General features: G+C 42.7%; 1 protein-coding gene across 1 annotated transcript; it reads left to right on the top strand.

Annotated features, from left to right (window-relative positions):
• Positions 1-2,948: 2,948 nt before the first annotated feature.
• Positions 2,949-6,763, top strand: LOC128241776 (uncharacterized). Its single transcript, XM_052958860.1, has 2 exons — positions 2,949-3,044; positions 3,841-6,763. The coding sequence occupies exons 1-2, from the start codon at positions 3,013-3,015 to the stop codon at positions 4,877-4,879; spliced, it is 1,071 nt and encodes a 356-aa protein (XP_052814820.1). The 5' UTR covers positions 2,949-3,012; the 3' UTR covers positions 4,880-6,763.
• Positions 6,764-12,788: the final 6,025 nt, after the last annotated feature.

Here is a 12,788-nt window from a genome sequence, read left to right as displayed (position 1 = left end):
CCCTGATGGTTCCAGCAACGATGCCAGTGTAGATTTTACATTTCACAAGCTTTATGTCGGCTCTGATGGTTCTAGCAACGATGCCAGTATCTACAATGTTTCAGAACTGAATGAAGAAGTACGAATAACATATTCAATCTCACTAAAGAGAAGTATATTCATAGTAGGGCACAATGCTTTTGAACCAAATGTGTTATTCCATCGGGAAGTCACCTGACGCCTTCGTGACCTTGTTCGAACATATCGTACTGTCACTACGACGTCGTGTTGCCTGCGTGTGTCCTGTGGGTGAAATGCTTAATAAAAAACCCTTTCTTCGTGTTGTCGGGTTCGGGTGCAATCGTGGGACCATCTGTAGGCATCGTACTTGCTTCGGCTGTTAATTGGCTGTTGCCCAAGTTCGGTACTTTCTTCGCGCGAAATCAAAAATTCCATATTCGTATGGCCATCTTTTGTCAATTTCGGGACAGAATGACGCCTGCATTAGAAAATCGTGCAAAATTCTATGCGGAAGTAAAGTCATATCGGGAATGACGTCGATGAAATTGTATCCTAGCCACTTGTGCACTGATGTTTGATTTGGGAGTGAGACTAGGCCATTCAAAACATTGAAATATATCAAATTTGAAAACACAAAATCAAGAATACGAAGGGACAATACTGCTGTTTGAAACTGGTATACAGCGAGTAGTAATCAGGATTTAATTCGCCTGCTATAAGTTAGAAGATAAAACGTTCCCATAACTGTCCACAAAGTGGCGTTCCCGTCATAACAACCCCATGACTGCATAAACAATTCCGGGGATTAACAATACGGCAAGATAAAGTGCGACAAAAATAATAAAGGTCCACATGAGCACTTTTAAGTACATAACCAAGTTCCTCCCAAAACCTATGAGGCGCCATGTATTTGTTACTTTAAACACGATTAATGAAGAACTTGTACAAATAATATTTTTTTCTAATTTATATACAACGAAATAATCAAAATAACAGATACGCCTTATTTGTAACTGTTATAATTGTTTCAATATTACATCGTATGCACCACGTCTACAAAATATTCCACTGACGTCAGTGTGAGACGTATGCAAAAAAATGATTGAGTGTGTTGAATAAATCAGACCAAAAATAAACGCTGTAGCTAGATATTGAAGTTTTTTGGAGGAAGAACAACAACTGTTTTACTCTTTGAGAGAATTTCAAGAAGGAAAAAGAAGTGACGTCATCATTTCTTTCGTTATATTAGGCAAAGGCCGCATACAACTTATTGTTCACTTGTAACAAGTAGATGATGCAGCGGTAAAACAGGTAACGGATAGCCGTAGCCCTAATTATAGACAGACATCATGAAAGTTCAGATAATTGACGGACATCATGTATCTACTATCAAAGGTTACTGTTATAAAGTTTTACCAGCCACTTCAAATTAGGTTTCTAGAGGTTAAACTATCAACACTGTAGGAATCAAGGCTATTCACGTTAGACCACAACAGTATGTTTTTATTATAAAAGCTTCACTCAACCACTTCACATATTAATTCTCTACAAAAATTAATAACGTCTATATATGAATGTTATTAAATGTTAAGTGTTGGGAAAAGGGGACGGCGGGAGACGGGTCATAACTTGACAATACATGTCATCCCTATCACGAATGTTCACAAAGTACACACCGATCACAAAGTCTAAAACATATTTGAAATTAGAATCACCATCCGTAGCGGATCCTGGTAACCAGCGTTACCGGACGGCATAAGGCGGTTACCTAATTTTAAATCTTTTGGCACATTTAAAACTGCCATATGAGGGGATCAACAACCGAAATGGTTTAGCAATGACCATAACGGAATTCCAGAACGCCCCTAAAAAGATCTTTTGGGCGGTCGATATGCCATAAGAGGCCGTGCACTGAAAAATGAAAACAACTGAATTATGAATGACAGTAATTGGAAAATATATGAATTAAAATCAATTCATGTTATCTAATAGAATAAGAAGAATTCATACATAATAACATAAGTACAACTAACGTATAATTATTTGTTCCTCCGCTTGTCTCCAGCACAGTAATTATTTCTACCTTTAATTGTACCATTCGCCTTTCATACTGGTTTGAGTGGTAACAACATTTCTAAAGAATGATTTAACCGAAAATTATAAAGTAGATTTCCTTTTATGCAATGCATATTTGCCTGACCTCAGACTACAAAATTGCAATAAAACGTTTTATATATTTGACTGAATTGGAAATCCTTAGGTTTAATTCACACACTCATTTAACGAACTAATAATTCATATTTGCTTTACACAAAGCTTCACCTGACAGAATATAAATCTCACGAAGGATAATAATTTACCGTTGATTCTTAATGACAAAATTGTATAACAAAGTCTGCATCTATCAATACACTCGTAAGTTTTTTTTGTTATCAATACAACACCAATATATTTCATCATTGCTATCAGACTGTTTTTGAATAAATGAATACACCATAGGAAAAGGATCAACGGTGCTGTCTATTTTTTAATACAAACTGAAGAAACTGAACATTTGATAAAAACCGAAACAATTTTCTTCGGTCTTTCAAACAATTCGATGGTGAATGCTTTTGCAAAACAGCAATAAGGGTGATTTTACGGATCGGAATACACGCATCATCAATCCACTCCTGTTTATTATCCCCCATCCTGGAAGAGGACATAAGGATTTTGAGATGATTTTTGAAAGTATTTATTACTAGAAAATTTGTTTTTCTACATATCCCATTCCCGCTGATTTCGGAATTTAAACCATGTATTGAATTATATAAACGTTTTGGTATATCTCTATCTTACAAATATTTGTGCTTTGTATCATACTTATTTAATATGTTTTTGTACGAAGTCATAACTTTGATTTGAAATTGGTTTCAATATTGATCAAACGTATTCATTGTAGAGACATGCGAGTAACTTATCGTAATTTAAAAGAAAAGTTAAATTGCTTCGTATTGTTTTCGTTGCAGGATAATGATATGTTTCACGGGACCTTTACTTATCGTGTAATTATCCTTAAACTACATTGATTACATTTAAATATGTATTTGTTTTAAATGGTAAAATAGATTGTTTACGTTTAAAATATACGACTGTATATTTTGTGCATTTTCGTATATAAACTTCGATGATTTATTTCATGCAGTTGTATTTGCTTTGCCTTTAGAATCATGTTTTACTTAAGCACGATAGAGCCCATTGTAGTTTGATTGTTTTATTCTAAAAATATTCATTCGAAAATGTTATTTCCAAATATATTTGGCAAACAAGTTTGTTACTCTTATTTTAAGAACTTGATATTACGCAAATTATTGATACACAAAAATGGTGAGCGTATCTATCTTTATCATGTTGTAAGGGAAGTTTCGAGAAATTAGGGTCAGGAGTTTTGAGTCGTGTACATTAAGAATTCTGCAATGCCTATCAAAATGTTGTTTCCCATAAAACAAGGTTTCGAAAAACAAATATTGTATTAAACAGACAGATGTTTTGACTTCATTTTGTCTTATCTTCAAACCATCGATGTTTAATCATTTTTATCATAATAACCATCATGTAGTATTGTCGTTAAAACATTTTGAGGTTGGTAAAGATGTTTCTGAACTTCTTCAAAAAGCTTCGTATGTACTTATTGACAACATGAAGTAAACAGATTAATATTTTCCTTTTGCTTTTCAAATAATGTAAAATAATTATTCAAACGATTTTTATGAAGCGATTGTTTATTAAAACGTACTACATTTGTATTTCTTCTAAACAAAAACCATATAGTAACACAAAAATATATTCTTATTGTTTCAGTAAGGTAGTTACAATATTGAAATGTGTTGCCAGGCGTGGTGTTCGCTTACTCCTCCATGATGCGTTGTCATCAATATTCGACCTGCCAGATTGCGAAGATCCTGTGATGCATTGTCTGGAGTGCGTCAAACGTGAGGTTGTGTTTACCATCGATGAAGTTCATGTCGGTGATCATATCGTATTCTGCGGGTACATTTACGATCATCATGCTATAGTGTCTGAAGTAAACAGTGAAGAAAAATCCATTAAATATTTTGAAGCAACCAACACTACCCTAGGATTTTTGTATGATGTTCTACGTCGTTTCAAAAAGGCTCACATTAAAGAAACTGAAATGCTTAACTTTCCAAATTCAGATATTCAATTAGTAGTGTATAAAAATAGAGAACATGATATAAACGTAATCTTAAGACGGGCTCAGGAGTGTGCTGACGACTATGATTATTGTATACCTACAAACAATTGTGAACATTTTGCCACATATTGTGTTACAGGAGTTGCATTAAGTACGCAAAGTGGTAAATTTAGAATTATATTGGATCTTTTCATAGATGGTTGTCTCTGCGCTGTATTTGACGAAGGAAAACGTAACATTGTACTGAAAAAAGGCGGACTTTTATGTGATTCCTGTTACGAACAGAATGCACTGCTGCTTGGCGTGTCCCTGAAACCAATAACAAATAGCAATGATGTAAACCCTGGTGATATTATTAGATACAGGTACAACTGTTTAAATCATGAAGCAGTGATTCTGACGGCATCGTGTGAGGATGAAAGACAAATCATCCGATGTCACATTGCGCATTATGCATTTTGCCTTTTTAGACACATGACAATAACGGAAGAAGTTATTTCAATAAAATTCAACGGCAAGTACAATGTTGTGAATTATGGAGAAGCAAGGAATTGTGTTCTTTATGAACCATCCGAAGTGTGCCAAAGGGCACGATCAAGAATTAATAAAACATTGTTTCTTTTGTTCGTTAATGATTCCACTCATTTTGCTCGCTGGTGCAAACTAAAGTTCTGTGAGATCTAAAAAAGAGCGAAATCGAAATAGAAAAAAATGTATCAAAAAAGAAGAAGAAAAGTTCCTTAGTTATTATAAGTTACATAGTGTTCATACCCAGCAGCAGGCCGAATTGAACATCTACGAATCTGTTGTTTTCTCATCCAACAGACTGCTAGAGTTTGTGTTGAAGGCATACATATCAACAAAATATCATTTTGAGGAATAACTCATAAGTACAAGATTTGCTCAAGGATAAGTCTTCTTTGAAATATTGACACATCCCATACCGGGTCATATACAAACCCCGTAAAGAATACATCACGTCGGCAATCTTTATACATTGATCAAGACGCAAAACATCTCAAAATGTCTTTCATTTATTAATTGGAATCGGAAAAAAGACGTCATTTTGGTACGGTTAAAAGAATAGGACAACATGGTAATAGTAGTAGAATATGGACAAATACGGGGTCAACGAGTGACCAGTACTGGACCAATGGCATTGCGGTTTTCATGTTTGATGCGTGATGTATTGCTGTATTCACTGAACAAAAATATGTTTTTGATAAAAAAGTCATATTTGAGTGCCTTATTAGTCTTGTATGTTTTGCTCTGTAAGTAATGATTTTACGTGTTTTATCATATACTTATTGATCTTGTATGTTTCGCACTGTACTTTTGATTTTACGTGTTTTATCATATAATTATTAATCTTGATTGTTTTGCCCTGTAAGTAATGATTTATGTTTTGCCATGTAAGTAATGATTTTACGTGTCTTATAATTATTGATCTTGTACGTTTTGCACTGTACGTATTGACCCTATACGATTTATCCTGCAATAATTGGTTTTGTATGTTTATGATTATTATTTTATTCCTGTAATCAATGCACTTTTTGGTTCAACCCATTAATTCTTACAAAAACTCAAAATAGCATGGAACTTATATTATAAGTATCTATCATGTGTTTCCGGTACGGATAGAAAAATCCGACCCGAGGGCACGCGCGTAAGCCGGTAACGAGGCTTTCCGAGTTACCGACCACGCAGCGTGCCCGGGGGTCATATTTTTCGATCCGGACTGGAAAAAACATGATTGATATTTTTTCTTGCATATCTAAAATTATCAATGTGTGGAAAGATTGACGTAAAAATCAAACTTTTGTGCATTTCACCAAAAAATCGCGTGCGACGTTGATTACTGACATCATAAAGCGCAGTTATTTTAAACAACTAAACATCGCGTTCTTTTTACGATTATTTATTTTCAATTTTAATTAAAAGTCTTGCATACATATATACTTAATTGGAAATCACTCTCGAGCCGCCAATATCAGTATATGAAAGTCAAGCACGTGTCAAAATATTTAAAGTGACACTCTTATTCAAAATCAATACAAACACATGTAAAACAAACATAAATTTTGAGTGATAAACTATCAACTACTTACTAAATAATGCATTTGTGGAAAATATTAAATACTATTAACAATATTATAACTGTGTATTTAATAGCTGAAAACGCCAAAAAAAATATTGAATGATTAGTGAATGCTAAACAATTTACTGCGATTTAGTATGGTCTCATAAGGTAGCAATACCGTGTTTTCTGCACATTTCTTTTAAATTAAACACGGTATTCTTCTTAAAAACCATTGTTTTCGACTTTTGTTCATCCGATTTGGTATATTAAAATAATTGTATTAAATTTGTTAAATCTTATTTTGAGACAATCGAAATACTTATGTATTGCGTTAAAGTATTAAATTTATATTGAAAACTTAAAAGGTCATGCGAATAGTTAAAGACTTGTTCTTGTTTACCTCCCCGAAGAGCAAAATGGAGTACGGTATGCCGGTGACAGTAATCAAATATGGAAATACCCTTGCATTGTATTGTGCAAGTGTCAAATTTGTGATATTCCAAACGTATACCGATAGGTATCTATGGAAGATTTAGAAATAAAAGTAGAAAATCGTTCTGGTTTGTTCATTTTGAATAAAAGTAAAGTTGTAATCTAATTCGGGATCATTTTTATGAAATCATTCATGATCATTAATAACCAAAAATAAAGAGTGCACTAAAGTAGCTTGTCTCCCGGAGACAAAAATGCTATTACAAATGTACTTAATTTCACTATGACTTATGTCAACGCTTAATTAGTAAGCACAATTCACCCGTTAAAATAAAATTGAATTTACAGAGAAAAGATCCATGGCCATTGATTTTTTTTAAGATGGCCCTATCAAGAGGCACAATGTGAAACCTTACATACACTCAACAAAATACACACATAATCACCGTTGCAGCTTGACAAGTTCAGTTGCCGGTACGGCTTGATGAGTTCAGTCGCCGGTGCGGCTTGATGAGTTCAGTTGCCGGTGTGGCTTGATGAGTTCAGTCGCCGGTGCAGCTTGACTAGCTCAGTCGCCGGTGCGGATTGACGAGTTCAATCGCCGGTGTGGCTTGACTAGTTCAGTTGCCGGCGTGCCTTGACGAGTTTAATCGCCGGTGCAGCTTGAAATTTTGAGAAAAGATCCATGGCCATTGATTTTTTTTAAGATGGCCCTATCAAGAGGCACAATGTGAAACCTTACATACACTCAACAAAATACACACATAATCACCGTTGCAGCTTGACAAGTTCAGTTGCCGGTACGGCTTGATGAGTTCAGTCGCCGGTGCGGCTTGATGAGTTCAGTTGCCGGTGTGGCTTGATGAGTTCAGTCGCCGGTGCAGCTTGACTAGCTCAGTCGCCGGTGCGGATTGACGAGTTCAATCGCCGGTGTGGCTTGACTAGTTCAGTTGCCGGCGTGCCTTGACGAGTTTAATCGCCGGTGCAGCTTGAAGAGTTCAGTCGCCGGTGCGGTTTGACTAGTTATGTCGCCGTTGCGGTTTGAATAGTTCTGTCGCCGGTGCGGCTTGAATAGTTCAGACGCCGTTGCGGCTTGACAAGTTCAGGCTTGACGAGTTCAGTCGCTGGTGTGGCTTGACTTGTTCTGTCACCGGTTCATCTTGACGAGTTCAGTCGCCGGAACAGCTTGACGAGCTTAGTCGCCGGTGCGGCTTGACAAGTTCAGTCGCCGTTGCGGCTTTACAAGTTTAGTTGCCGGTGCGGCTTGACAAGTTCAGTCGCCGGAGTGGCTTGACGAACTCAGTCGCTGGTGCAGCTTGACTAGTTAAGTCGCCGGTGCGGCTAAACGAGTTCTGTCGCCGGTGCGGCTTTTTGAGTTCAGTTGACGGTTTGGCTTGATGAGTTCAGTCGCCGGCGCAGCTTGACTGGCTCAGTCGCCGGTGCGGATTGGCGAGTTCAATCACCGGTGCGGCTTTGCCAGTTTAGTCGCCGGTGCGTCTTGACGAGTTCAGTCGCCGGTGTGGCTTGACTAATTCAGTCCCGGTGTGGCTTGAATAGTTTAGTCGCCGGCGTGGCTTGACTAGTTCAGTCGTCGGTGTGGCTTGACGAGTTTAATCGCCGGTGCGGCTTGAAGAGTTCAGTCGCCGGTGCGGCTTGATGAGTTCAGAAGCCGGTGCGGCTTGACGAGTCCAGTCGCCAGTTCGGCTTTACTAGTTCTGTCGCCGTTGCGGTTTGACTAGTTCTGTCGCCGATGCGGTTTGAATAGTTCTGTCGCCGTTGCGGTTTGTCTAGTTATGTCGCCGTTGCGGTTTAAATAGTTCTGTCGCCGTTGCGGTTTGAATAGTTCAGTCGCCGTAGCAGTTTGAATAGTTCTGTCGCCGTTGCGGCTTGAATAGTTCTGTCGCCGTTTCGGCTTGACTAATTCTGCCGCCGTTGCGGCTTGACTAGTTATGTCGCCGTTGCGGATTGACTGGTTCTGTCGACGGTGCTGCTTGACTAGTTCTGTCGACGGTGCGGCTTGACTAGTTCAGTCGCCGGTGCAGCTTGACTAGTTCAGTCTCCGTTGCGGTTTGACTAGTTCTGTCGCCGTTGCGGCTTGAATAGTTCTGTCGCCGTTGCGGTTTGACTAGTTTTGTTGTTGTTGCGGTCTGACTAGTTATGTCGCCGTTTCGGCTTGACTAGTTCTGTTGCCGTTGCGGCTCGACCAGTTCAGTCGCCGTTGCGGCTTGAAAAGTTCAGACGCCTGTGTGGCTTGACAAGTTCAGGCTTGACTAGTTCATACGCCGGTGCGGATTGACTAATTTTGTCGACGGTGCGGCTTGACAAGTTCTGTCGCCGGTGCGGCTTGTCTCTTTCAGATGACGGTGCGGATTGACAAGTTCAGACGCCGGTACGGATTGACAAGTTCAGTATCCGGTACAGATTAACTAGTTCAGTACTCAGTCGCCGGTGCAGATTGACTAGTTCAGGCTTGACGAACTCAGTCACCGGTGCAGATTGACAAGTTCAGGCTTGACGAACTCAGTCGCCGGTGCGGATTGACAAGTTCAGACGCCGGTGCGGATTGACAAGTTTAGTATCCGGTACAGATTGACTAGTTCAGGCTTGACAAGTTCAGTCGCAGGCTTGGCGAGTTCGGCTTGACTAGTTAAGACGCCGGTGCGGCTTGACAAGTTCAGGCTTGACGAACTCAGTTGCCGGTGCGGCTTGACAAGCTCAGGCTTGACGAACTCAGTCGCCGGTGCAGATTGACTAGTTCAGGCATGACGAACTCAGTCGCCGGTGCAGATTGACTAGTTCAGGCTTGACGAACTCAGTCGCCGGTGCGGATTGACAAGTTTAGTATCCGGTACAGATTGACTAGTTCAGGATTGACAAGTTCAGTCGCCGATGCGGCTTGGCGAGTTCGGCTTGACTAGTTTAGACGCCGGTGCGGATTGACAAGTTCAGGCTTGACGAACTCAGTCGCCGGTGCGACCACCGGCTTGACAAGTTCAGACTTGACGAACTCAGTCACCGGTGCAGATTGACTAGTTCAGACTTGACGAACTCAGTCGCCGGTGCGGCTTGACTAGTTCAGGCTTGAAGAACTCAGTCGCCGGTGCGGATTGACTTGTTCAGACTTGACGAACTCAGTCGCTGGTGCGGCTTGACTAGTTCAGGCTTGACGAACTCAGTCGCCGCTGCGGATTGACTTGTTCAGGCTTGACGAACTCAGTCGCCGCTGCGGCTTGACTAGTTCAGGCTTGACGAACTCACTCACCTGTGCGGCTTGACTAGTTCAGGCTTGACGAACTCAGTCGCCGGTGCAGATTGACTAGTTCAGACTTGACGAACTCAGTCGCCGGTGCGGCTTGACTAGTTCAGGCTTGAAGAACTCAGTCGCCGGTGCGGATTGACTTGTTCAGACTTGACGAACTCAGTCGCCGGTGCAGATTGACTAGTTCAGGCTTGACGAACTCAGTCGCCGCTGCGGATTGACTTGTTCAGGCTTGACGAACTCAGTCGCCGGTGCGGCTTGACTAGTTCAGGCTTGACGAACTCACTCACCTGTGCGGCTTGACAAGTTCAGGCTTGACGAACTCACTCACCTGTGCAGATTGACTAGTTCAGACTTGACGAACTCAGTCGCCGGTGCGGCTTGACTTGTTCAGGCTTGACGAACTCAGTCGCCGGTGCGGATTGACTTGTTCAGGCTTGACGAACTCAGTCGCCGGTGCGGCTTGACTAGTTCAGGCTTGACGAACTCAGTCGCCGGTGCAGATTGACTAGTTCAGGCTTGACGAACTCAGTCGCCGGTGCAGATTGACTAGTTCAGGCTTGACGAACTCACTCACCTGTGCGGCTTGACAAGTTCAGGCTTGACGAACTCAGTCGCCGGTGCAGATTGACTTGTTCAGGCTTGACGAACTCACTCACCTGTGCGGCTTGACTAGTTCAGGCTTGACGAACTCAGTCGCCGGTGCAGATTGACTAGTTCAGGCTTGACGAACTCAGTCGCCGGTGCAGATTGACTAGTTCAGGCTTGACGAACTCAGTCGCCGGTGCGGCTTGACTAGTTCAGGCTTGACGAACTCACTCACCTGTGCGGCTTGACAAGTTCAGGCTTGACGAACTCAGTCGCCGGTGCAGATTGACTTGTTCAGGCTTGACGAACTCACTCACCTGTGCGGCTTGACTAGTTCAGGCTTGACGAACTCAGTCGCCGGTGCAGATTGACTAGTTCAGGCTTGACGAACTCAGTCGCCGGTGCGACCACCGGCTTGACAAGTTCAGACTTGACGAACTCAGTCACCGGTGCAGATTGACTAGTTCAGACTTGACGAACTCAGTCGCCGGTGCGGCTTGACTAGTTCAGGCTTGAAGAACTCAGTCGCCGGTGCGGATTGACTTGTTCAGACTTGACGAACTCAGTCGCCGGTGCGGCTTGACTAGTTCAGGCTTGACGAACTCAGTCGCCGCTGCGGATTGACTTGTTCAGGCTTGACGAACTCAGTCGCCGCTGCGGCTTGACTAGTTCAGGCTTGACGAACTCACTCACCTGTGCGGCTTGACTAGTTCAGGCTTGACGAACTCAGTCGCCGGTGCAGATTGACTAGTTCAGGCTTGACGAACTCAGTCGCCGGTGCAGATTGACTAGTTCAGGCTTGACGAACTCACTCACCTGTGCGGCTTGACAAGTTCAGGCTTGACGAACTCAGTCGCCGGTGCAGATTGACTTGTTCAGGCTTGACGAACTCACTCACCTGTGCGGCTTGACTAGTTCAGGCTTGACGAACTCAGTCGCCGGTGCAGATTGACTAGTTCAGGCTTGACGAACTCAGTCGCCGGTGCAGATTGACTAGTTCAGGCTTGACGAACTCAGTCGCCGGTGCAGATTGACTAGTTCAGGCTTGACGAACTCAGTCGCCGGTGCAGATTGACTAGTTCAGGCTTGACGAACTCACTCACCTGTGCGGCTTGACAAGTTCAGGCTTGACGAACTCAGTCGCCGGTGCAGATTGACTTGTTCAGGCTTGACGAACTCACTCACCTGTGCGGCTTGACTAGTTCAGGCTTGACGAACTCAGTCGCCGGTGCAGATTGACTAGTTCAGGCTTGACGAACTCAGTCGCCGCTGCGGCTTGACTAGTTCAGGCTTGACGAACTCAGTCGCCGGTGCAGATTGACTAGTTCAGGCTTGACGAACTCACTCACCTGTGCGGCTTGACTAGTTCAGGCTTGACGAACTCAGTCGCCGGTGCAGATTGACTAGTTCAGGCTTGACGAACTCAGTCGCCGGTGCAGATTGACTAGTTCAGGCTTGACGAACTCAGTCGCCGCTGCGGATTGACTAGTTCAGGCTTGACGAACTCAGTCGCCGCTGCGGCTTGACTAGTTCAGGCTTGACGAACTCAGTCGCCGGTGCAGATTGACTAGTTCAGGCTTGACGAACTCAGTCGCCGGTGCAGATTGACTAGTTCAGGCTTGACGAACTCAGTCGCCGCTGCGGCTTGACTAGTTCAGGCTTGACGAACTCAGTCGCCGGTGCAGATTGACTAGTTCAGGCTTGACGAACTCAGTCGCCGCTGCAGATTGACTAGTTCAGGCTTGACGAACTCAGTCGCCGGTGCAGATTGACTAGTTCAGGCTTGACGAACTCAGTCGCCGCTGCAGATTGACTAGTTCAGGCTTGACGAACTCAGTCGCCGCTGCAGATTGACTAGTTCAGGCTTGACGAACTCAGTCGCCGCTGCAGATTGACTAGTTCAGGCTTGACGAACTCAGTCGCCGCTGCAGATTGACTAGTTCAGGCTTGACGAACTCAGTCGCCGCTGCAGATTGACTAGTTCAGGCTTGACGAACTCAGTCGCCGGTGCGGCTTGACTAGTTCAGGCTTGACGAACTCAGTCGCCGCTGCAGATTGACTAGTTCAGGCTTGACGAACTCAGTCGCCGGTGCAGATTGACTAGTTCAGGCTTGACGAACTCAGTCGCCGGTGCGGCTTTACTAGTTCAGGCTTGACGAACTCAGTCGCCGGTGCGGCTTGACTAGTTCAGGCTTGACGAACTCAGTCGCCGCTGCAGATTGACTAGTTCAGGC

The sequence above is a fragment of the Mya arenaria genome, chromosome 7, assembly GCF_026914265.1.
Source record: "Mya arenaria isolate MELC-2E11 chromosome 7, ASM2691426v1".
In the NCBI taxonomy this organism is placed as follows: domain Eukaryota; kingdom Metazoa; phylum Mollusca; class Bivalvia; order Myida; family Myidae; genus Mya; species Mya arenaria.
This window is presented reverse-complemented; position numbering and strand designations above follow the sequence as displayed.